At 44.1% G+C, this 26,631-nt stretch overlaps 2 protein-coding genes across 3 annotated transcripts; one reads left to right on the forward strand and one right to left on the reverse strand.

Moving 5' to 3' along the window:
- Nucleotides 1–544: 544 nt before the first annotated feature.
- Nucleotides 545–4,526, reverse strand: LOC117838502 (cinnamoyl-CoA reductase 1). 2 transcript variants are annotated; one of them, XM_034718549.2, is made up of 5 exons: nt 4,164–4,526; nt 3,544–4,060; nt 2,493–2,705; nt 1,013–1,347; nt 545–912 (listed from the first exon to the last, which is right to left on the reverse strand). In XM_034718549.2, the coding sequence occupies exons 2-5, from the start codon at nt 3,892–3,894 to the stop codon at nt 816–818; spliced, it is 996 nt and encodes a 331-aa protein (XP_034574440.1). In that variant the 5' UTR covers nt 3,895–4,060; nt 4,164–4,526; the 3' UTR covers nt 545–815. The 2 variants fall into 2 exon arrangements, with proteins under 2 accessions (XP_034574440.1, XP_034574439.1); XM_034718548.2 differs by having other exon boundaries at nt 3,544–4,526.
- Nucleotides 4,527–22,239: 17,713 nt separating this feature from the next.
- Nucleotides 22,240–24,384, forward strand: LOC117835388 (uncharacterized). Its single transcript, XM_034714750.2, has 4 exons — nt 22,240–22,562; nt 22,642–22,786; nt 23,546–23,631; nt 23,935–24,384. The coding sequence occupies exons 1-4, from the start codon at nt 22,302–22,304 to the stop codon at nt 24,055–24,057; spliced, it is 615 nt and encodes a 204-aa protein (XP_034570641.1). The 5' UTR covers nt 22,240–22,301; the 3' UTR covers nt 24,058–24,384.
- The last annotated feature ends 2,247 nt before the right edge of the window (nt 24,385–26,631 follow it).

Here is a 26,631-nt window from a genome sequence, read left to right on the forward strand (position 1 = left end):
TTTGGGCTTGCAGCTGCAGCATAAGCGCTGAAAAAAATCAGAAGCGATGAGTAGGTTCTATGCTCTGGTGGTACGGGGACCTGATTGATGAGTCCATGAGCAGGTTGGGGTTACTGGTGGGGGGTTGTCGGCCCAGGCCCAGTTTACTATGTAGTAGTTGCCTTATCCTTCTGGGCTAGGATTTGAATGGTCGTTTTCTGTGGACTACATCATTGATGTGCAAAATTGGCCTGAAACGATTCTTTGTGACTCATGTTTGTTGTTGAGACCCTGAAAGCATCACGCGAACGCTGTTTCCAGTACACAGCTTCAACTTGTCGTTTGCAATCGCAAGCCTTGGGTGGTTGGTTTTAGTTGGGGAAAATGACATTTTGTAGGTGTTCACAGAACTACTATCACTTGTCAAGCTCATTTGTCAAACCAATTACACAAGGCATTCTGCTTTGTCAACGTTCAGTGTCATGTGACTCATGAAATGTAATGCCTTCTGGGTGATAGACTGAAGCTTGAGCATTTCTCCATCATATTTTCTGTACACAGGCAGTAACAGTACTGCAATTTTATTTGCCCTTTTGTTCAACCTAGAGACATTTTCTTGGCAGATGGATCACTCAAATCCCCCTGGCAGGGCTGTATCAATACATGTGGCATGCTTGGCCATGTACAGCGTATGCACATTTGACCAACCAAACAAATTCCCCCTTTGTGAGTGGGAACCAAAAGAATACAAATACTACTACATACAAAAGAATACAACCCTAGTTGCATCTGTGGGATATAATTTAATTAATTGAATAAATATAGGGAATCCCTCCCTAATCCAGCTCCCCGTATACCCCGCTGGAAAACTCCAGCATGAGCTTGTTGAGCTTCTTGTTCTGGATCCTCTGTGGAATCACCTTCAGCTCATCACTGCACAAAAAAAAAATCCAAATTAAATGTCACGTCATCAGTATATAAAACAAAGCATTCCCTGTCAATGAAAACATGTACAAGTCGTGAAGATAGGTACCTTGGTGGCGAGCGTGGCGCGGCCGGCGAGAGCATCTGGGCGAGCTTGACGGCGTCCTCTGGGCGGCACACGGCGTTGTCGAAGCAGAGGTACCTGCCGTAGGCGGTGGGGGACTCGAAGGCGGCGACGTGTGCGTCGGCGAGGAAGTCGGCGTCGACGGTGGCGAGGACGCCGGCGCCGTACATGTCCGGGGCGCCCTTGAGGTAGGGGTGCGCGGCGGTGAGCCCCGGGGCCGTGAGCAGGCCGGCGTTGATGGCCACCATGTCGACGCCCCTGTCCATGGCCAGCGCCCACGCCGTCTTCTCCGAGAGCGTCTTGGCCAGGGCGTGCCACAGCTGCAGCGCAAGAAGGAGAGAGTTCAGGACTTCAGGTCAGGCCATGTTGGTCCAAGTTTGCCGCATGTTTCAGAGTAGTTTTGCAGGCTGTTTGTAACGTGATCGCCATGAGGCGAGATACTCGGCACAGGTCAAAACAAGAACAAACGCACGAGGAAGCCGTGGGCCAGAGTAAAACAAAAGCGGTGTTTGTCATTTTTCCTAGGATATCAAGACTCAAGAGCATGTTGTGATCATAGCGACCCAATCATGGAAGGTTATGATAATCTGGATGAGTACCTGATCAGTCAGAATTATCAAAGCAAAAGAACAACGCTCTTCGTACGTCTGATGGGATGTGTTTGTTTGTTTGTTTGTTTTATTAAGCATATGTATACTCAACTCTCTTTCAGTGTGTCGTAATCCTGAGCCACGGACTGTTGAGAAGTCAGCTTCAGCAGTCCTTTGTTTTGGAAAATTCAGCGGCGGTCTCGATCGTTCAAGTTATCCCTCTTATACGCGCATGCTTGGACATTTACAGCCAAGGCACAAAGCAGCAGCAGCATCTAGACCCCTGAATTGGGCCCTTGTGTTTGTGCCCAAGGGGAAGGGGAGGGAAAGGAAAGGGAGGTCGCTGAAGAAAGTTGGTGACCAATAACCCGGATTCTGAAACACACCCCATTCATCAGGTCGGTCGCCTGCAGGGATTGGACGGCAACCCTAGCTCCATGGCGTGGCGTGCCACGGGACGGCACACATCCACGGAGAGCGACCAGACCTGGCCACAGGAAGGTTTCTTTCCTTGTTGGATTGGGTTTGGTAAAAAGCGACGGCTGAGCTGCGGGGTTTTAGCTACTACAGCGAGAGGATCAGGCCAGACAGTGGCCAATGGGTGAGGATTGTCTCCCATCCCCGGCTCGTACATGGCCAAGTGGCCACGCCGCGTCCTGCTCTGGTTCGATTTTATGATGATCCAGCAACAGTGGCGTTGAGCGAAAGTCGCCTACCATCCTTCTTTATTAATGAAGTAAAATAGGCACGCCCTCGCGTCGGAAATCACCAATGGAATTTATAGCAAGTGCGTGCTACGAGCAGTAAGTGTTGACTACCGAGTGACTCGTACTGTATGTGCTGCACGTGCACGTACACATACACGTTACACGTACCTTGAATTTCCGGCAGAAGGCGAGGTCGCTCCAGCACTTCTCGTCGACGGCGAGGCGCTCCTCGCGGCCGCCGCCGGCGGTGGCGGTGGCGTCGCTGCCCCAGACGACGGCGGTGGCGGAGGAGGTGAAGACGACCCGCTCCATGGCGTCCGTCTGCGCGCACGCCTCCAGCACGTTGTGCGCCGCCCGCACCTCCGTCTCCACCGTCACCTCCTGCACGATGTTCGAAGTTAATTAATTAAAAAAAAACAGTTCATCGATCGGCGAGTTTCAGTCCGTCGGTCGTACTACTACCGTAAGCAGCAGAATTTGATGGCGCGAAGCAGGCCAAATTGGTCAGAAATTAAAACCAGTCAGTGCGAGCTGGAGCTAAGTGCGGTGCTCCAATGGCTGACCGGAGAGAGCAGGGCGCCAGGACGACGACTAGACTCGAGTGGACTTGAGCAGCTGCGGCGGCCATGTGGAGGGTTTAATGCACGCGGGAACTTAAGGTGTAGGTTAGGTCGCCCAGCTCTGTTGCAGGCTGATTAGTGCTCCAGCTTCGAGCAGCTCGGTGCTGGTGGGAAAAAGTAAGAGTTTAATGCGCTAGGGTACTCGACTGTACTGTGCTCCGGAAGAACAGGAGCAGCAGGACCTCGTCGAGCCTGGAGCATGATGATCAGGTCGACTTGGGGAGGATTGGAGGAGGAAGAAGGACGGGCTCACTCTCACTCACAGCCACACATGAGCTGTGGCATTAATGAAGGGGGTCCCGGATCACCTCTGGAACGAATTGAACCAGCGAACACTCTAGACACAAGACACTTTCCATGGCGATGATGAGTCCTAATTCGTTGGGAAGGGAAAGGGAAGAAAAGGGAAGGCTGGAATTGTCTCTGCGCTGCTCTGCTTATGCGTGCACACCACCCACTTGCAGCAGCACTGCTACAGTAGAAGCTGTGTGTATAATTGTATATTTTTTCATATATATAAGCAAATTTTCATTTGTACTAACAAAAATATAAAAGAAAGAAAACAGAGCGAGAGAGAAGCCTGTGGTTTGCACACTCACATCGCATTGCGCCTGGTCGTCGGGCGTGTTGAACATGCAGAAGACGCCGGCGCAGCCGCGGACGGCGTCGGCGATGGCGTGGTAGTCGAAGGGGTCGGCGCGGAACACCTTGAGGCGGTGCCCGTACGCGTCGCCGCAGCCGCCGCGCGACAGGTGCTTGAGCAGCGCGCCCGCCGCCGCCGCCGCCGATTCCTCCTCCGCCTCCCCGCGGCCGTACGTGGCGGCGTGGACGGTGTACCCTCTGCGGAGGAGGCGGTCGACGAGCGCGTGGCCCAGCGGCCCCGCCGCGTCCATCACGCACACGCTCTTCCCCGCCCCCGCCGCCGGCGCCTCCACCGACCCCGGGCACATGCTCGCTCGCTCTGCTTTGCTTTTCCTCTCTGCGTTCGTGGACACAAGCTAGCACGGGCAAAGCAACGCCGGAGCAGAGGAGGAGGGCAGCGGCAGGGACTACTGGACTGGACGAGACCGCAACCGATGATGGGTGGATTCACGGGGCGAAGATGATGATACGGCGCTGCAAAGAGGGGAAGGTGAGGCGGGGAGTTTATAAAAGGGAGGGGAGAAGGGGTCGGAGTCGGAGAGGCGGAGAGCTAGGCCGGCAAGGACGGAGTCCGAACCGGGCGGGATCCGGGTCAGAGGCAGGCGCGGGAGGGGCATTCAAAGGGCGTGCCGTGCCGTGGCGTGTCGTCGTGCCCGTTTTGTTTTCTGTTGCGCTCGCTCGGCGACCGCTGGTGGATGCTGGTGATCGAGCTGGTCTCGTGGTTTTATGTGGACGGTTGGGGAGGCGGAAGGGAATGGCAGATGACATGGATGGATGCGCCGAGACCAGTTGTTCGTTGGTAGCTGGCGCATGTGGTGCCTCTCCTCCTCCGCTACCAGCCGCTGGTCAGCGCCCTCACAGCTTGCAAGATATCACATGAAACAAAAGAAAAGAAAAATAGAAGCACCACACGACGTTCCAGACTCGCAGTCTGCTCTAGAAGCTGCTGCATTAGAAGCGAGCAGCCAACCACCTAGCCAAACGGACGGACAGGAACCAGTCGCCACCCAAAATCTAGCCTGAATTCTGATATAAAAGAACTAGCCTGAATTTAAGGGCTGATGGATGGATGGACGGACGGACGGATGGAGTTGGGTTGGGTGAGAAAAAACTAGCCAGAATTATTTAAAAAAAAAACAAACTGGCCAGACGGGGTGTCTGCGCGTGCGTGGCGCGTGCGTTGGCCACCGGCTGCACCTGCCTCCGCGGAGCTTCGGCTCAGCCTCTGCCAACCGATTCCGAACACCTCCTCCATGCAATGGCTGCATCTGCCTCTCTCGCCTCGATCAAACACCACATGCTTCAGCTCAGTCCTTTTCTCTTTGTTTTTCCTTTTCTTTTTTTTTATAAAAAATTAGAAGCAGCACACGGTCCCCCGTGAGAGTAGCAGTAGGCCAGTAGCCCAAGGGAGTTGAATGAACGAGCGAGTATTCAGAAGCCGATGAAGTCCTGTCAGAAACCAAGTACGACAAGCGCGCATGATCTAAACATTGCTGCAGAAGCAGAGTTTCCATGTGTTGGATTTCTTTTTCTTCCTAGCGCAAACTTTAGCTCGCAAGTGCGGATCGCTCTTTTGAAAACCAAATCCAGCTGAACATTAAAGGTCAGGTCAAACCAAACTACTGATAATCAAAACCTCTCTCTAATCAGTGGGCAAGAACCCTCATTTTCTTCTCCCAGCTCATCTAGATTCTAGACCATACAAGGTCCAAGAACCATCCAGCTGCCTGTAGCAGCCTCCTCCTCTACTAGTCCAGTGGTCCGGTACACACGCACACACGTACACTCGCAAACATTGATTGGGATGATCCGGTCCGTCCATATGTATGATCGAGCATGCAACACGATTTGGCTAATTGGCCATCTGTTCGTTCGTGCATCATATCCCCTTATCCCCGTCCCATCGGGAGCCACGATCTGGCAAACATTGATGCGACGTGCGCTTGCTAATCTTGATTAGCCACTTGACGATTGTATATTAGGGCCGGCTGCTGGTCTTTGTTGTGCCTAGCTAGTATTTCTAATGTGCTTAAAACACATTGACTAATCCCGTTGCTTATTAGTTCCGCTGCTATCTCCCATTGGCTGCCAACAGCAAGCGAGTCAGAGACGTCCGAGGGTAAGCTCGGGAGCTGAGCACGGCAGGTGAAAATTAAGCATACCGCGGCGTGCAGGGCGTCTCCATTTTACTTTTACTTTAACCCTCCGAGTCCTTGCACGTTTACTGACTTGTTGGATTGGTTTTGGCTAAAGCCATGGACGGACTTTTCAGACAAATAGACAATGGATAATTGCTCGTGGTTTACACTTTTACCTGTGTGCTGGTGATGGCCACGTGTACCGTGCTTCATGTCTCCCGCCGTCGGCTATGCTACACGCGAAGCATATATTCTTTATTTGCATGATATATACGATAAGATATGTCCAGGGTGTGACGACGAGCATGATGTTTCTGTCTGTGACCTCAGCTCATGCATCATCTCAGGCACTACTTAATCCATCTGGAAGTAGTTTTCTTGCTTGGGACATAACCGGATAACACTCTTCTGCCTTTTCCCTCCTTGCTCCTCCCGATCATCGTTGTCGCCCCTGCTTTCTAACCCACCAAACTGCCTTACACCCTCCTCTCATGGAGGGGTGCCGTCTTGCCTCACCACTCTCACACCCACCACCACCGTTGGGCCAACCTCTGCCACCGCCGGCTCTCGCTCGAAGCCCATCCGACGGAGGCGATCCAATTCCAAACCCTAACCCCTAAGTCTAAATCCCTAACTTTATTGAAGTCTCAACGTAACAGCCTAAATCTTGATTACCTTAAGCATGTCATCTTGTGAATCATTAAGCATTGATTAAGGTTGCAAATAAATAAAATTTGTGTTGCACTTTTGCAGCTGCGACGGTACGCCCTATAGGCTGGACGGTCCGCCGTTACATATCAGCATGTTGACCTCAGTCAATCATGATCCCAGTCAACTCCTTTGCCACGTCCCTCGTGGACGGTTCGCCCGCGGACGGTCCGCCAGCACTTCACATTGCGTCGCACGCGCAGAACCTTTGCGCCACCACTACAAGAAACCTGTTAATCAATGACGGTTTTTTCGTGACGAATTCAAAAAACATCATTAACGGTGCACCATCTGTGACGATTTGTAAATTTTCATCACAAATCTACAAATAGCCCATGCAACCTCAAATTAAGCTCAATTTCTGTGACGAACCTCGGCATTGAAATGAAATCGTCATGGATTTGATACCGTACTCAACCATAATTTTGACAAAACAAATACATCGCTTACTTTATAGAAAATAAGTTGCATTATTTTTTTTCTTAAAAAATGTGGGTGTTGTGCTAGATAGGAAAAAATGAAAAAAAATTGGTGCTTTTGGGCAAAAAGAGAACCAATCTTACTAAAAAAAATCCTCCCGCAGCCTCCCGTAGTATGCTTGGGATTGGAAAAAAAATTGGCGATAAAAAAACAAAGAGCAGAGGTTAACGGGAATCGAACAAAGGTCACCAAGACAACGATCTTTTATATTGAAGTTCCTGTTTTAATTCGGGAAAAAAACAGGGGGCGTAGAGGGTAACGGGAATCGAGATAGGAAGAAATGAAAAAAAAAGTATGATGCCTTTGGGCAAAAAGAGAACCAACCTTACTAAAAAAATCCTCCCGCAGCATCCCATAGTATGCTTGGGATTGGGAAAAAAAATTGGCGATAAAAAAAAACAAAGAGCAGAGGTTAACGGGAATCGAACAAAGGTCACCAAGACAACAATCTTTTATATTGAAGTTCCTGTGTTTTAATTAGGGAAAGAAGGGGAGGCGTAGTGCGGCGAAACTGTTCAAATTAAATCGGCTTAATTAAGTATGCTAACCATCATCTTAATGCTTAATCCAGTCACACGCATTTAAAACGGTGTAATCCGACAGTTTGTCGGGTCAAGTCCGATACTGAATACCTCGATCGAAACAACATGCAACAAGTCTCACACGAAGGTGAGCGCAGATGATACAACATAGTATTTCAGTTTACAAACATAGAGTTCTATCTTAATTTACAAACCGAGCTCGAAATTCATAACAGATTACAAGCTAGGGTTCTTAAAAAAAACACAGCGGAAGTCGAGACGATAGAGCGCGAATAAAGATACGTGACAAGATGAGTAGCCCGTCAACATGTCATCCAACACGAGACCACCTCAAGGCGAGGCCGGGGACCACTCAACCGACCACCCTTCAGGTAAAGGACGGCCATCCCAAGGTTGACCGGCAACCAACTCTATCATTTCTTCACCAAGACCTGAAAGTAAACAACAAAGTAAGGCTGAGTATACTAATACTCAGCAAAACTTACCTGACTATAGTATATACTTAGTCGACTCCTAGTATGAAAGACTTTTGGCCGATAGGTGTGTTTCGCCAAAAAGCAACTAAGAATGGATCCTTACTTTTAAGTTTTAGCATCCAATTTAAAGTTGAGCTAACCATTCTACATTAGCAATATTTTCAAAACTTTTTCAGTGTGGAAAAATAATTAATTAGATAACAACATCAACATCATTTCACATTTCCTTTCATTCCACTTCTCTTAAACGAGAGCGGCGGCGAATCGATTCGATTTATTAACCTTGCAAGGTGGATCTATACACACGGCATATGCATGCCCCATCGAGCCGCATATGGCAAATGGTTCCCTTAAAGAGTGATGGCAGTTGCGAACTCCTGCGACCCTCGAGTGCTAATCCCTACCGGTACCTCCCCGGGCCAGCCGTGAGTTACTGGCTAGCACACGAATAGGAAACATGACCAACTCAATCTACAATCGCGCCATAAGGTAGTAGGTTTTGTCAATTTCAACTACCTATTACTTCCAGCATGTGTATAGTACAGTTCAAACTCAATCAGTAAGGCCACAACGAACAGACCTTAATCGACAGAGGTGGAGCGCAACCAACAACACTAACTTCAACTTCATTTCTATCTCCGCCTAGTCTCCGAATAACTTGCCATTAATATCGAAAGGTCCTATGTCTCACGAGCGACAGGCAATCACTCAACTTCTACTGTTCTTAATTAAGCATGGTACTTCTATCAACCTACACATACTAGTATTTGAATTAAGAATGGTACTTCTATCAACCTACACATACTAGTATTTGAACTTGGGAGTTCTAGGGATCATGCAACTAAGGTTCCATTCAACTCCTAGGAACCTAATGCATAAAGTAAACACTTATTTAAGGCAATTGCATAGTTTTGAAATTAGGGGTCATGCTTCGGGGCTTGCCTTCCAAACTAGCCTTGGGCTCTTCTGAACTCTGGTTCAGATCTTGTGGTGCTTCAACTGGGGAGGCTTCAAGCTGCTCACTCTCGGATACGGCGATGAATTCATAAATACCGTCTGCTAGCGGGTTATCTACATGAAAATGCATATGTATGAGTTGATTGAAAGGTGATGACACATGCATGAAGTCAAGTTTAGAGAGTGCAGCAACTCAATCATACAAGATTACAAGTTCAAGTAGAGCATAAAAACATATTGCTCAATACACAAGAAACATGCTTAGGGCTAAACTATAGCAATACTCACTAGAGACCAAACAAACAGCACATGCAAGTAACCATAATGATTTTACTAGTGAACTTTTCAGAGATGAATGTACTACTGATAAAGAGCATAAAAGAATAAATTTATTGGCCTGTAATTCTAGTGCAATTATCTTTAATAAATAAACCAACTCTCGACATGAATAAATGTTCAGGAAGCCTCTGTTGGTATATGAACATGAATGATTTACGGGAGCTTTCTCCCTACACAAGAAATTTACTACAAAAAGTTTAGCTTGATTGGACTACTACAGAATTTATTAAAAATCAAACATGGTTAAACTGCAGATATGAAGAAGGCATTATAACTAGAGCTCTATGATCAGCTTAGTGCTACAAACTTTCCTAAATAGTTTTCAACACTATTATATATTACTGATTTTATGAGCACGAGAACTATTTATTCCAAAATAAGGAGATTAAACAACATGCATTTTAATAAGCAACAAAAACACATATTTCATAAGAACAAGTATTTTTAGGTAGATCTGAGTATCAGGAAGCCAACAAAATTTATTTCGCATTTTATCATTTTTCTATGATTTTATACGGATTTCCAAAATTTCGGCCATTTCAACTAAAACTAAATCAGAAAAAGAAAAAGTTACTTTCGCAGATAGGTCCTTGAAACAAAACTATCCTAGCGGATCTGCCCTTTCTTTTGCACTAAAGCCCCAAGATCTAGCACTTAGGCCCCTTGAAGTTTTCCACCTCAGCACTTAAACCCTGAAATCTTTCGCATAGCCCCCTGAGCTTCTAATTCTTTCCCAACTGAGTCCCCATCTCCTTCTTCCTCTAGCATGCACGCACGGCGGCGGTGGCGGCGCGGCCATGTTGGCACAATGGCGCCTCCTCCCACCTCGGAGACTACCCCTTTGTCTTCCCAAACATCTAGCGCAACTCCTTCCTCTCCTACTTCCTCGAATCCCAAACCTTAGACTACCCTCGGCTAGTGGCGGAGGCGCTCCGGTGGCGAGCTTGCGAACAAGTGCGGAAACTAACCTAAGAAGGTGAAGCGACGAGCGCTAGGGCACCAGGAGCTCAGCGTAGTTATGTTTGTGGGGTTGGTAGGGCAAGAGGAAGCTAGGAGGGTAGGGTTCGACGGTGGGGTGGAGATGGGCGGCCGACGGCAATGGTGGCCACTGAAGCTTCAATCCCCAGCGCCTGGGACCATGGCACAGGGCAAGGAGAGGTAAAGGAGGTAGTGGGAGGGGTGTAGGAGCGGTGGGCGATGGTGATTGGAAAATGGTGGAGTGGAATGAGCGGATTTGGCTGGTGGGTGGAATGGCTCGCCCAGCTCATTTCTATCGCAAGGGGAAAGAAGAAAGGAAGAAGAACGAGGGAGAGGGAAAGGCATGGAAGGTGGTAGCTTAGGGAGGAGATAAGGACAAGGGTTGTCGTTTGGTCGTCGTTCTTGCCGTAGCAACTAGTGGCGCGATCAGGCACGGGCAGATGCGAGTGCAGGTGCAACAGGAGCGAGGCGGCGGTGGCAATGGCGTAAGTGGCATGGGCGCGGTGTAGAATTTGGAGGATGGGACGGCGGCGGTATGACGCGCATAAGGCTTAGACGGGGCGCACGCGTGGTTGACTGCGAGGGCCGCACGGGTGTGAGGCAGGGAGCGGCATGGCGGGGAGCCCCGCTCTGTCACCCACGGCAGGGAAAACAGAGGGATGGGAGGAGGGAGAAAGAAGGAGTGACGAGTGGGCCCACACCAATTTTGAAAAAGATCTTCCCAACTTCAAAAGAGCCAGATGTAGATGACCAAAAATCCCCTAAAAATATCCATTGGAAAGATAAAATCACAAATAACAAAAAAAAGCTTGAATCAACTGCAGAGCTCAATAGGTTTGTACATAATTTGAAAAGGAATACAGTTGAAATTAAAACTTCATTGAATTTTTATCACTAGCATACATCACCCAAAAATTAGGAAAAATTCGGTGAATTCATCATTTTTCATCAAGTATTTAAATAAAATAAAAGGAGCCATAGTTATATTGCAAAAACTGAAGTTTCTTCACAGAGTTGCATTTGAACCATAAATGTCAATTTAAAGGAGTTTAAACTGATGCAATGACATGATGCTCATTATGCACTAATGAAGTTCTCTAATCCTAAGATTAACACCCGGGGTGTTACACGTAGAGGGTAACGAGAATCGAACCTGGGTCTCGCATGCCTTACCAGTACGTTGCGTGGTCATTCATGTCAGAGTTTGGTATTAAATGTTTAATACTTTCATTCCTTTGTTTTTATTTGGAAAAATTTAAAATGCGCAAAGGGTAAGGAGGAATCAAACACAGGTCTTCAAGACAAGACTCGCGTGACTTACCACTGCGAAACAAACATGACATGAAATTTTTATTCCAGGATTCAGATGAACTCATAAGGTATCAGAGAAATAGAGGGGGAAAATAACAGAGAGCAAGGTATAGTGTTTTTGGATGGGGTAGACATATGAAGAGCATCTGTTTCTGGTTGTCATCTATGGTGCTGGAAATCAGAACTAATTCCTTGTCAATAAACATGTTTAATGTATTGCATTAGTCACTGTAAGTTGTGTTTTCTGGAAGTTGTTTTTGTGAGATTGTATCTGATTTATTATGTATTTGCTGAATTCTGATAAATGGGCTAAAAATTAGTGTATATCTTCTAGGCTGAAACTCATATTATGATAAATGGGCTGAAATTTGGGCTAGATTGGTGGGTTAAAACTTTTATTGGTTGTGTAAGTGGGATAGAATTTAAGTGGTATGCTGAAATTAATAGTGGGCCAAAAAATATTTGGCCCAGCATATGGCCCACTTCTCATATGGGTCTGCTGACAAATGGGCCGTTATGACACGTCATCGTCCACGTCTGCAGCCATGTCAATGTCCATGTCAGTAGCCACGTCATCATCCATGTCAGTAGCCACATCATCATCACCGTCCATGTCATCAGCCACATCAACGTCCATATCTCCAGTTGGTAACGTGGCTGTTTGATCCATGATGAATATTAACATATGTGGCAATTGTCTATGACGTTCCTTTTCGTCACTAACGTTGGGCTTGGTCTGGGCTAAGCAAGCCTAAGGTTATTTTATGATGAATTAGAAATGTCATGGATTGTTTCAATCTGTGAAGATTACGCAAGAAACGTCATGAGGTGTAATTTGTGATGCTTAATACATGACGATATGCGAAATCATCACTAATTTGTGATGCTTAATACATGACGATATGCGAAATCATCACAGACACTACTTTATGATGGTTTTTCAGCGATCTGTGATGAAATTTTTCCATCATAGATTAATATGTTTCTTGTAGTGCACGTCGCCCCCGCGACCCCACCCGTCAGTTGTGCCTCCAGCCTGACCAGAGCCTCTCCCTGCTCTCTCTCCCCATCCCATTCACTCCCTCTCTCTCTCTCTCTCTCTCTCTCTCTCTTCCATCCAAACCATGGAGGAGCTCCCAAGGTTCCCCCACCATTGAAGCCCCTCAACCTCATCGGAACTTCGCCGGAGGATTGCCGAAGCTCAACGTCGACAAGCTACACCACCTCGACATCATCTTCTTCCTTGGGCTTGCCGCCCTACACCAACCTGCGGCACCTCACCGGAGTTCTACCCATCACCGGTGAGCCATCTTCATCCCTGATTTGTCCCCTTTGCCCTAGATTTTGAATCCATGGAACCCTTTATGACCAAATCACCATTGATGACCTAAAGCTTTGAATCCTTAATGCATGTTGAATCTATCTGCCTAGATGAACTCTAGACACTCCCAGGACCCCATAGAAACAAACCACACCCCAAACTAACGTCAGAGTTGCTGCCGGCGAACTTGCCGGCGAGTCACGACGGCTATGCGGATGGTCCGCCACTTGTACCCCAATTACCCATAGAACCGGTTTGTTTCTGTTGCTCGGTCCGTCTTCGTACAACGGACAGTCTGCCATGTGACAACGGACGGTCCGCAATTCAATTCCAAAGTTTACACAAACCCGGTGTGTTTCTAAAGACCATCCCGTACTTCACTGGCGAACGGTCCGCCCCCTAACGGAGGATGGTCCGCAGGTATACAGTACCCGTCACAGCCAGCCCTGTTTGTTTGAATGCATACTCATGTAGCATCTTGTATAATTCATATAAAATTGAATATAGCTCCAATTAATATGAAACAAATTTTGATGGTTTCATAATGATGTCAACTACATTTTAAAAATATTTTTGCTCATTAAATAATTAATTAATTATCTGATTTAATTAGATGATTCTTTATCTTGTTAATTACATAATTAATTCTCTATTAGTCCAAATATGATGAAATCAATTTCGCTAGTTCACTTGTAGTATGTATAACCCATTGGAGGTGTTTATTTTCATTATTTATGTGTAGATTGGTACAGTTTTAGATATATTTGAACCTAGTTAATTAGCAAAATGCATAGTTATTTCATATGTGCTTCTAAAATCATGAAACAAATCTTATTATTTAGCTATGATCATGATATGCTGTGTTTAATTATTAACTTTCATGAGATGGTTGTATGAGGATACAAATTTAAATATATGCTTGTTCTAAAACTAATTTGCTTGCAAAATACCTAGGTAATCAATTGTGCTCATGTAAACTATAAACCCACCTTTGTTAGCTGAAGATAAATGTTCTATGCTTCTTATGATTAGAAACCTCCATGATATAACTTAGAATAATGATGTTTGTCTTAATTAAGTACAAAGCTAGATTCTTATTTAAAAGTGATGTTCTTACTTTTAAAAAATATGTGATGTGCTAGCTATCCATTAATTATTGAATTGTCTAAACTTGTTTAACTAGTGTGACTAACTAGCTTGCATGAGCATGCTCAACTATTTAATATTGATAACAATCATGAGAGAACTTCCATGGTTGATGCTTTATGTTGTAACAATTTAATTACGTTAGTTCATATGATAACTAAAAGTAGCACAACTAGTGTTAATAACTTCTCATACTACAACTTATCTTAGAATATTATGTGCACATGTATACCTTATTATTTTAGCGCCTTCTCTCTATGTTGTGCTTGTGTGACCTACTTCTAACCTTTGATTGCTTGCTTGATAACCTTGAACCATGTTAGCCTTTACCCCTCATGAGTCATCGCATCTCATATGCCTATACATTCATGTCATCCTTTCTAATTCATGCATTCATCTAATTTCGTAGAGGATGATGTTTTAGAGTGTTACATTCTTGGAGCACCCGAAATGATCTAAATCCACATTTCTGAGAATTCAAGTCTACGCACCTCCGTGAGTCCCAGGAAGGCTATCACGGAGGTGCATAGGCTTCAATTCTCAAAAATGGGGATTCGGGTCGTTTAAGCTGGTATCAGAGCCATACTTGACCATAGGACGATCCCTAGCAATGAACGTTAGTCTAGGAAGCCTAACCATCCTTGAACTGAGTATATATACCCCTTGACTGTTATACAAATCCTTGTTTATTACTCTGTTGCTACTCTATTTTTCTGTGTTGGTATGGATTTGTACTAACTGAGATAGGCATTCGCACGTGATAGCCTTCTTGGGACTATCACAGAGGTGCATAGGCTTGAATTCTCAGAAATGGGGATTCAGGTCATTTCAGCACCAATCTCAGGCAGGCACCTATGTATCTCAACTCTATTTTCTAAATGTGAAATGCTATTATTTATTAATGGTTGTGCATGGGCTTAGCTCTATCTAGACATATGCAATGAGTAGAACCTACTTAACATGTCAACTCTTGGTATTAGCTCAACTTATTTAGTAAAAGTATGGATGCTAGAAATCTCGATGTAATTGCTTAGTCATGATTAGTTGCCGGTAGAAGTCGAGAGGTGGCAAGGTCACCACCACTCGCGAGTTATAAGATGCTTGATTAATATATTTGAGTAGCTATGAATGGATTAAAATTGAGCACTATAAATGATGATTCGGACTTGAGCAAGAGTGGAAGGGTCATGTTGAGATTGGAGCTCACTTGACTTAGACTTGTTTGAGTTGGTTAAGGACCTACCTTTGTAGCTGGACTCTTGAGCACTATTCCGTACAAACCACATACTTAATATGGGAATAGTAAGCCAAGTAGCATAAGTTGCACCTTGCCTTGACTGGATTCGGCGCGGGATGGGATGAGGTGTGATCGACCATGTCTGATGCATCTATACATTTTCAGCCGTTCATTCATAGTCGGGTGTGGGTATGTGAACAGTTGGGCGCATGAATCAACACTTATCCTAGGCTAAGGGTATGGTCATTGATCTTGCATCTCATGTGGGAAAAGTTGTACACCCCTGCAGGGTACTAATTTATTGCGATAGCCTTACTCTAGGTCACGGAGCACGATCCTGAGTTTTGAATTTCAAAGTAGAGTTACTGTTGACGGCAGTTAGCATGCCAGTTTGAACTGCAAGCGCACAGATCAGTTATAGCTTTTCCCTTAGTGTATTCCCCCAAGGTTTATCAATCCGTGAAAACAAGGTCACAGGATCTAGACTAACTAAGCATCAGAAAACATGATTCAGGTTGCAATATGATTGTGAATACGGATGAATATAGATATAAAGCATGAGCAGATATGAATAAGAGGTAACTCATCTAGAGCAAAACCTAAATTATGCATATGTTGTAGTTCTAGCTAGATGGCAAGCAAACACATGGTTCTCATTCAAAGCATCTTTAAACCACCACCTCCGGTCTGACTCCCGAAAACCCCCACCTTACACAGCATTAGATCATGTCACGATCCTGCCTATCAGCACAACCAGTCTAAGGGCATGAACATAAAGCACATGTCTAGCTGTTATGATAGATTAGGTATGCAAATCTAGTCACCATGACTACAAGAACATCCTATGCAATCTACAAGCTTTATAGATTGGAATAAGCAAACTCATAACAGGAGAAATCATAAAAGGAGACATATAGGTCGCTATTGAACTGGAACCAAACTATTACTTCATCATGAATGATTGTTCATCACAAGATCTCCACCGAGGCCATACCCGTGACTTGTGAACCCTAACTCCAGAACTTCGGCGTGGATCTTCCTTGCAGGGTGATCACGCCGGGCAGAGCCTAGCCTAAACTAGCCTCCGGACAACTGCACGACCCTCAGCTCTCTGTAGATGGTTGTCCCTCAAGTTTCTCGGCTCCTTCTACTTCGAATCTTCAATCCCCTCTCGGTGCTCAATGAAATATTGGGGTATTTATATTCTGGAGGACCTATGGTTTAAATTGGAAGGCAAATGGGCGAAGCAAAGGGGTAGGCCGATCGGCCTAGGGGGGTCCAGGCCAATCGGCCTGGCTCTGCCTTTTACCCTCTCGCGTCCAGCTTCGTCACCAAGTCTTCTCTAATGTTCTGAAAACTTATTTTTACTTGTGTGCGGGCCTAGCACATCGATAGCCTCGGGATAAGGTTGGATCTTGATAACTTTCCAAAGCGCTGCTTGTTTCCATCCTTGATCCTGAAGTGAACTTGTCATATCTTATGAAACTTAGCCCCTAAGTATTCTTGGAGAAGTCCTCACCGAAGATGAGCATGAATGGGCCCCAGGGGACCCTAGGTCGATCGACGTAGGTCCATTTTGGAGCCTCTGGCCTTCATCTTTCTCTAGGTTGTTGCTTGTCCTAAGCCTCATCCAATAGTGCTCCAATTAAATCCTATTTCCTACAAAATAGAATGTCCTCCAAAATACAATGCATATGCGAAAATAGCCTGATTATTGAGTATGATCAATAGTTATGATATCATTTGTATGCCAATATTGAAGATAAAAGGGGTAAAAGTGTGTAAATATTGAGTGTCAATAGTTACCGAACGGGGTTCATGGAAGATTGAGCTCATGACATATGATCACTTCACTTATGCAATTGTACTGATGCTTGATGTAGAATTATAGATGCTATGTCTTTTGCTTATTCACTTAACAAAGCATGCTCGCATTTTATAGTTTAATGATAAAACTTGACAAGCCTCATGCATCCACCAAATATATAGTATTATAGATAAGCCCTGCAAGTACGCAATGTACTTACGGTTGTTTTGCAGATTTTCTTGTTGTGAGCGATGGTCACATTCATCCCGCTGGAGCCGGCAAAGTGGATGGATGGTAGAGGCTGCTCTAAGCTTGTGCAGGTGGTGTCTTATGGGCAAAGATATCATTATTGCACCTTATTACTTTATATCTCCCTGCTGAGTTTTTAACTCTCAATCTAAGGAAAACATGATAAGATAGCCACCTAGACCTAAGCTTTTGTTAAGAACCTCAGTTTAATCGGTGAAACTCTCAAGTTCTAGTTGCTTATATATTGTAAGTATAATTTATAAATTTTTATAAATGATCAAGACTTGTAAACAAGAATTAAAAATTTTCTCTCGTATGTTTGTTGTTCATGTGCAATACTCGAGGAGCGTACCGGGGACTATCGGGATTATTTCGATTAAATCGGATCGATCAATGGATGATAACTCGATTTAGTTGAGATAATTGGGATGGTTCCTTACAGTTATACCTAAAGGTGAATCACGTAACGCAACGTCAACACCAAAATTCTAATGCCCGCAAGGGCCAAAATTCGAATGCTCACAAGAAGGATCAAAACAGCCGAATCTTGTTTAACTTATCCGTTAATTAACTAATAGAATGCATATGGCGTATACTTTAGTACAATTTAAAAAAAAATTTGCAAAGATTTAATTTAAGAACTTAGGTGACTGGAAGATGTTATCCAACAATTTAACTCTCTTTTTGCAAATACAATCTAACTCTATTGTCCACGTAAACCTCGTGAAAATGGTGAGTATACATTGAACCGTGTTTGTAAGTTGCCTAGAAAGCAAGCAAACAACTACTCCTTCCGTTCCAAATTACAGGTCATTCCCATTTTTTTGAGAGTCAAATCATTTATATTTGATCAAAATTATAGAGAGGATCACAAAAATATAAGGTAATAGATATACTATGAAAATATATTTAATAAAAAAATTAATAATACTTATTTGGTATCCAGTAGCGGGGCTTTGGGGGTGTTTGGGAGAAGGGGGCTAAATTTTAGCCCCCGTCACATCGAATGTTTGGACACTAATTAGGAGTATTAAACTTAGACTAATTACAAAACTAATTACACAACCCCTAGGCTAAATCGTGAGACGAATCTATTAAGCCTAATTAGTCCATGATTTGACAATGTGGTGCTACAGTAACCATTCACTAATGATGGATTAATTATGCTTAATAGATTCGTCTCGCGATTTAGCCTAAGGATTCTGCAATTAGTTTTGTAATTAGCTTATATTTAATCCTCCTAACTAGTATCCGAACATCCGATGTGACAGGGCTAAAGTTTAGCACCCTCCTCCCAAACACCCCCTTTGTGCACGGCGAGGCCAGGCCAGGCCAGGCCGCAGGGCCACCGTCCGTCCGGCCGGACTGCCGCGGTGAGGTCGATCGGTGGGCCAGCCGCCAGATAGCTGTAGCTTGCCAGTGGTTGAGCGCGTACGTATGGAGTGACCGCGTCGCCGTCGACCTTTTAAATGCCCACCTCGCTGGCCGGCCGCCCGGCCGCCCACTGCCCATACACGATCGGGATATACCATACGTGTTTATACACAGTAGCACGCACACCAGTAGTCAGTAGACCACCAAGTCAAATCATGCAGTCCTCACGCTCACGGCGCAGCTAGGATCTGCAGTTCACCAGTCCCTGCCATTCAATTTGATGCCACAACCCCAGCTGTTGTTTGAGTGCATGCACGACGACGTACAGACGAGCGTTAGGGAGGTCGCATGACACGTCCACGTCAGCTAGCTACGACCTATCTGTATGTTAATATATCAATGGTAATTCGTTCTACTTGCACTCAATGATTGGTTCACCACGTGACGTATTCTTCCGTCCTACAAAGAACTTTTCAGAACGCACTGCGACAAAAACGGTTTTCAGAGGCGGTTGAAACAGCATTTTCAGGTGTAGGCGCGCTACCCGCTCCTAACTTTCACAGCTACAAATAGCTATTTGCAGGAGTGGGTAACAGCAAACCATTTCCAGGGGCAGGTGATAGGTGGCCCGCCCCTGGAAATGCCATTTGCAGGGGGTGGATCATCCCATCACCCGTCCCACGTAATCGATTAAAAAAATAAAAAAAGAGTTGCCAGCAGCCCCCAGGTGGAGCCACGCACCGCCGCCGCGTTCGCTGGAGGCCGCCCAGCCGTGCCCTGGCCCCGCGCCCCCGCCAGCCAGCCAGGGAGCCACATGCCGCCGATTAGCCGCACCCCCACCGAGGAGCCATGCGTCGCCTCCGGCCATGGAGGCCACCCCCAGCCCCGTGCGCCGTGCGCCGCCTCTGACCGGGGAGGTCGGGGAGACCGGGCCGCCGCCGCCGTGCCTCGGTTGCAACACGAGAGAGGGGGGAGGGGGTGGAGCAGACGATGGTGGCAGTGGGACCGGGAGGAGATAAGGTTGAGAGGGAAGGTGTGAGCTAATAGAAATGCTTAGTTTGGAAGTTGTGGATTGATGATGTGGCTGGAGATGTGTTTCTTTGTGAATTTATAACATATTTTTGGACCACTAACGATTTTAATAAAAAAAAGTTGTCAACTACAAAGTTTTACAATTTTGATATAAAGTTTGTATTCATCCGAGATCGTATACAAAAGTTTGTATTCTTTAAAATTAATCCTTCTCATCTTTAACATCAAATGTATATTTGTGAACACTAAATGATCTCAAATGAAAAACTTGTAAACTACAAAATTTTAGATCTCGTTAAGCACTACCACTTTGATATAGATCTTGTATGCATCCGAGGTCATTTGAAAAATTTTAAAATTCAAGATTTTAAAATTAGAGAGCTTAGAATGACCTTTTGAATTATTAAACGATGTCAAATGAAGAAGTTGTCAACTACAAGGTTTTATGTTTCGTCGAGCTCTACAATTTTGATATAAAGTTTGTATTCATCCGAGATGACATAAAAAAATTTATATTCAAAAAATACATCTATCAAACTCATTCACATGTACTCACACATATACTTATACATTAACATATACTCACGCATATACTCATTTATTTATATATACTCATATCCATTTAGACCTTATTGAGTGCTACAACTTTCATATAGAGCTCTACAATTTTGATGTAGATCTTCTCTATAGCCGAAGTCATTTGAAAATTCAAAAATTTTAGATTTCAAAACTAGAGAACTTATAATGATATTTTGAATTACTAAATAATCTTAAATTAAAAACTTGTCAACTTAAAAATTTTAGATCTCATCGAGCTCTACAAGTTTGATGTAGAGCTTATGTATAGCCGAAGTCATTTGAAACTTCAAAAGTTTTAAATTTCAAAGCTAGAGAACTTAGAATGACATGTTGGAGTCATAAACAATCTCAAATCAAAAAAGTTTTCAACTACAAAGTTTTAGGCTTCATCGAGCTATACAATTTTGATATAAAATTTGTCTTTATTCGAGGTCATATGAAAAAGTTATGAATTTATTTCCACGAAACCATTTCTAGGGGCGGGCCATGTCATCACCCACCCTTAGGAATCATTTTCGGGAGCAGGTGATGCCATCACCCGCTCCTAAATGGTTCCCATTTTGAGAGACAGGTGATGGGGTGACCCATCTCTGAAAATGGTGGTTTCTAGGGTCACCCCATCGCCTGCCTCTGGAAATAGCCCCTATTTCTATGGGCGGGTCGTCCCGTGATCCACTCCTGCAAATGCTTTTTCAGGGATGGGTCAGTTGCTACAATAATCCTGCTTCTTTTGTAAGTGCGGGTGGTAATTTCACCCGCTCCTAGAAAAAAATAAAACACTCCTACAAATCGTTTTTGTAGTAGTGGGAGCGAGCAGTAACCATGAGAAACACGCTACCCCAACTCACACGTTGGACGTCGCCTCCACCACACATCCACAATAGGTAATTCCACACCCCATCACTCTGTGGCTCCTTACCATTTGCGCGCTCCTTACCCTTGATTCCGCTACCATCACCTATTTGCCCCTCTATCCAAATGTCGGAGGTGGATACCACACTCGGGCATCTCTCTCTGGTCACATCAAGGTGGTTGCCACAGGAGTGAAGCCATTGAGGAGAATATTAAAATGATAGATTCAGAGAAGGCGCCAATCATCAACAATCAGCATGCTCCGTTGTGCTACTTGTGGTTGGCTGCAGCTGCAGCTGCAAGTAGCACAACCGAGCAGAATGTTTATACCTCCACCATCAATCCCGGTGCTACTGGCACACAGTAGAGGAGACCAACATGGATCTAGACTTGTCGTGGTTCACTTTTCCGCATAGCCTCTCACGATGGGAGTTCACATTGTTTTATCATGACAAGTCTAGATCCATCCACCTCTTATGTTGATAAACCTTATGTTTTACCACCTCTTATGTTGGTCTCCATCCACCATCCACCTCTTATGTTTATCACGAGTTCACGACGAACTCACTGTGCACCGGCTGGTTGGTTGTCCACTGGCCGGTGATCAACAAGATACAGGAGATGACATCGGATAGAGATGATCCACCCAGAGGCTCCTCCTGTATGCATGTTATGCTGTTGTCCGTTGCCAAGCTGCCTGCTAGCTCATCAGGCCATAAATGTTGGAAAGCAATAGTCAAACCGACATCCACCTCCTCGCTTTTCTCCCAGCTGCCTGCCTACTCCATCACTATTCACTCACTATAGTTGGTTGCAATGAGCTAGTGTCCCATGCTTTCCTTGCTCTCTTCTCTCCCTTCATCAGCTACTTCAACTGCATCCTCTCCTCAGCTACATAATGCTTCTAGATGCTGCGCGCGCCAGTCTGCCTGCTTTGCATGAGCTTAATAATCATTTTATAAAAAGCTTGTATTGATTCGGAAAAAAAAGATTGTCTTGGGATTACCGCAAGTCCGCAACGATCCCGGACCAACCGAACGCCCTAAACGGGCCGACAAGAGATTTAAACTCCGTCCGGCCCAGGCCCAACTACTAACTCTTTGTGGAGATGACAGCAACTAAAATTGAGCTGCAACGCAAGCCCAGACCAACAAGCCAAGCAGCTCTCACAGCTGCAGCCTGCACAGCCATGGCGACGACCACCGCCGCGCCGGGCCTCGCCGTCGCCGCAACCGATCCCGTCCGCTCCTTCCTCTCCTCCACCGCCGCCTCGGGAGACCTCGACGCCGACCTCCGGGAGCTCGCGTCCGCGCTCTCCTCGGAGCCCGACGTCCCCTACCGCTCCCTCCGCGCCATCTGGTGCGCCGCCTCGCCAGACGCCCGCCCGCCCCTCCGAAGCCTCCTCCGCGGCGCCGAATTCGTTCTTCCCAGCCCCAAGCCTCGCGAGAAGGTCCTCTCTCGGTCTCTCAATCCTTCATGATGATTTCTGGTTCTGATTCGGCTAGGTTTGCCACGCGTTTGGGTTGCAGAGCGATGAGCTCAAGGCTAGGCTGGAGAAGCTCCGGGAGATGCAGGAGAGGAAGGAGTACGCCGAGCTCGTCAGGGACGTCGCGCCGCCCAGCAGGGACGACAGCCCCGAGCCCTTCTCATCCTACAAGGATCAGATCGGATTCGGTACCTGCCAACTGTCCTATTTTCACATGAACATTTGGTTATCTATAATGCAATTAGCTAAGGCTGAACTGCTGTAGTTTGTTAACCCAATGTTCTTTTATTTTCTGTTTATCGTTGGTCATTGTGGGAACTGTCATTCCTTTATCTCACTAATGGTATCCCGGTATGGCCATTGTGGAAAAATGGACATTTAAAGTTTAAACAAGTGCAGGTGAAACTTGTAATCAAGTTTTCAAGAAAAATTAATACACTAGTGGTAAACAAAAGCCTACATCATCTGAGAACAACTATGCATGTCAATTGTAGTGAAATCATACAAATGCGTTCTTGATTAAAATGTACTACTAGTCTACTATGCAAACCCATACTGATGGATATAGTTGGCCACTTCAAATTAGTTATTTCACCTAAAAATCATAGTTTGCTTTGCATTTCTAGAATTAGTCTTGATAGAGCCATAGGCATCAACCACTTTTCACTAAAAGTAACAATTTTGTTCTACTTACAATATTTTGAAGCACAATGATATTTAATTGTTCCTTTGTTTGGCTATAGCAACCCAGTGCATCATGAATGATAAATTCGTATGCCCTAAAATTGAGCCAAACTTATTGTTTCTGTGTGCAAATTCATTGTCAATATATTTTTTTCAATCAGTGCGCTTGTCCTTGTAGTATGCCGTACAGTCTACTTTGAGCTTCGGCTAGGAAATTTTTGTATGGTTTTCAATGTTTGATGTAACATCTCTTCTTTTTTCAGGTCTGCATGTTGTTGTTATAATGTTTACAGGTTATTTGGTTGGATTTGCCATGTTCAAAGCTCTGTTCAACAATAGCCCTGTACTGGTAAGTCCATAAGAACACTGTATCTGGTACCAAGTCATAATCCTACAGTGTGCCTCTTGTTTTGTGAACCCTGATGCTATCTGTAGACTGTAGGGCTGTGGAAAATGTGGTTATGGATTTGTATTTCTCACTGTTATTTGGATGAAAGATTTGTATTTCTTACTTACCACAACTCAATTGACTGGGGAGGTTGCCTTGTACATTGGATTGGAAAGGCCAAATTCATCTGGAGCTGCAAATGTGTCTGCCTTATCCTGTGCTAGGATCATACCTCACACAGTGAACCTTGCTATGGTTTTTCAGAATGCTGCTGGAGGTATCTTAGGAGTAGTCGGTGGCATGCTGGTGGAGACCGTCCTTTTCATCATCAGATCATCAAGTAAAGAGTTGGCGTCCTCTGTTCCAAAATCAAAGAAAGTTCAGTAGGCACTTGAAGTGCCCTGGTTAGTTGGTGGGGGAATGGTGATAGGCCTTACCTTCTGAAGCTTATGGAGCATTTGTTTGAGTTCAAAAGATGCAAGTTCTGGAATAGATGCAGTTGACATCCCGTTTGAGTTTGTATAAGAAGGAATAGGACAGAGGGATGCAATTTAGTGATCTAGTAGTTTGTACCTCGCCCAGTGACTGGCGCGCTAATCATTGAAGAGCATGCTCCTATGTTGCATCTGCATATATGTAAATGTAAAAACTACATACAGGAGTCTGGTATGTTTGATTATATGATTGAAGAGTATATTGGATCATTATTTTTTAGTTACACACAAGAACTTATTTTTGGGTATGAGATTTAGTATTATGGATCTTCATCACATTACCAACTCCTAAGATTGCTATCGGTTTTTTATCATCATATTATCTTTTTGAGTGGCTTATGATCCAAAATTTTGCCCTAGCTTGATTCCATCATGTCAAGCACATTCAAATCCTCATTCCTGATATCTGGCCTTTTTTCATATTTGATTTTGAATTTTTGAAATTTGCCCTTAGTTTGACCATTTTCAAATCAAGTTGACCAAGTCCCAAATGATCTCATCACATGTTCATAATCTCCATTAGTTGTCCAAGATTGCTTATTAGATCATTCCAAACACAGGGTATTACAGGGAAATACTCAAACCTTCCATTTTCGTTCCTTGTTTTCTGTGATTCTAACTTTCTATGTAAGAACCTTCCGTTCATCCTTGATTTTGCATCTGCAGCCAACGGATCAATCACAAGTTCATAACCATGCAGTAGTGCTCATATTCCCTCTGGTTTTGAACCAAAGCAGGTCAGTTAGAATAATGGCAATCATGCAACCGTTTGAAGTTCGAACTTTTCACCAGATCCCGACTCACCCAATGCAAGTTTATGTCTAGATCTGCTCTTTCAGGAACCAGTGGGCATAGTGTTTTTTCTTTTGATAAATAATGGACATAAAGGTTGTACAATCAAAACAATTGGTCGATAAAAACAGTGGCCTTTGCAATGTTGTTCTGAAAACTTCGTAGTACATCAATCGCATTACTAATTTCAGTTTTCCACCTCTCAAAAAAAATTCAGTTTTCCAAATGTAAAAGGAACAAGTTCATATTTCGCTCCTCGACTCGACTCTCCAGTTTGTCTAATTTTGACCTTTTTAACTTCAATACCGTTTAGTTTGGGTGCTAACTTCAGTTTTCCACCTATAAAAAAATACTTCAGTTTTCCAAATGTAAAAGAACAAGGTCATATTTCTCTCCTCGACTCTCCAGTTTGTCTAATTTTGACCTTTTAACTTCAATACCATTTAGTTTGCGTGCTTAACTTTCAATTTCTACCTAATTTTGTCCCAGTGTGGTTTAGGGTTGACATGGCAGCATTTTTTTAATTTAAATAAAGTAAAAAATGACGCGGGGAAATATTCAAACACCTCCAAAAATTTAGAAAAATAGTATGGAGATATTTTGGGACATGGGAATCCCAACATAGTAACTAGATGTCGTGAAACAAACAAGCTTAGGAAACAAATTTCAATTGAAATGCCTCAATGAATCTTTTATTTGAAGCTTCCAAATCTTGTTCCATAAGCTCTTTGCAGGAATTTTTTCCTGAAATTTTGGAGATGTTTTATTATTTTCCCTTGTCTAAATTAAAATGAGGGATGGATCCAGCTTTGGGGCTGAAACCCCCTACCCTCATGCAGTCCATTGACGGGATAGCTATCTGTCGCAGGGGTCGTTAGATAGAATCCCCTTTGATCGCACAGCCCATGAAGCTCAGCATCGGCTGACCATACAATGCACCACCACACGTGCACATGTAAAAAGTAGGATGTCGATTCTGTTGCTTGCTGCGTGTCACACACTCACATTCACAAACCGTCAGCGGGAGCGGGTGCATTTATTAATATTTGGTTTTGTCTTTTCAATACGATACTTTTATTTATATTTTTTCATTTTTATTTTTATATATTTATATACTTATTAGTTAACATGTATATATTTTTCATTCACGACATGATTATATTTGTCCTCATAACTTTTTTATATACATTTGTTTCTTTCTTTTGTTTTATTATTTTTCCCATTTTATTTCTTTTTTATTTTCAGTTTTTATACTAATAAGTATATAAATATAATTTTTTCTAGGTATTACTTGTTTTGTGAGTTCGTGTAATAATTTTTTCAGCGCATACAATTGTTTTTTCTATAATTTAAGATAATTTTTTTGAAGTTTTTCAATCTTTTTTGTCTCCTGAATTTTTATAATTTATACTATGATTGCATTTTTTCTACAAGTTTGTATAATTTGTTTGATGTGTATAGTTGTTTTGTTCCATGACTTCATATAATTTGTTCGGCAATGTGTGCGTATTTGTTCGTGATATTTAGTTTTTATTATTTGTTCTGTACAATAAATTGTTTGCAATTTCAATTATTTTTGTTCAGAGTGTATTTTTATTATTTTCATCATGTTTAATCATTTGTTTCAGACGTTCAATTATTTATTTGTGGAAAATAATTATTTCTTCGGGAAGTT

This window comes from Setaria viridis, chromosome 9 (genome assembly GCF_005286985.2).
Source record: "Setaria viridis chromosome 9, Setaria_viridis_v4.0, whole genome shotgun sequence".
Classification (NCBI taxonomy): Eukaryota; Viridiplantae; Streptophyta; class Magnoliopsida; order Poales; family Poaceae; genus Setaria; species Setaria viridis.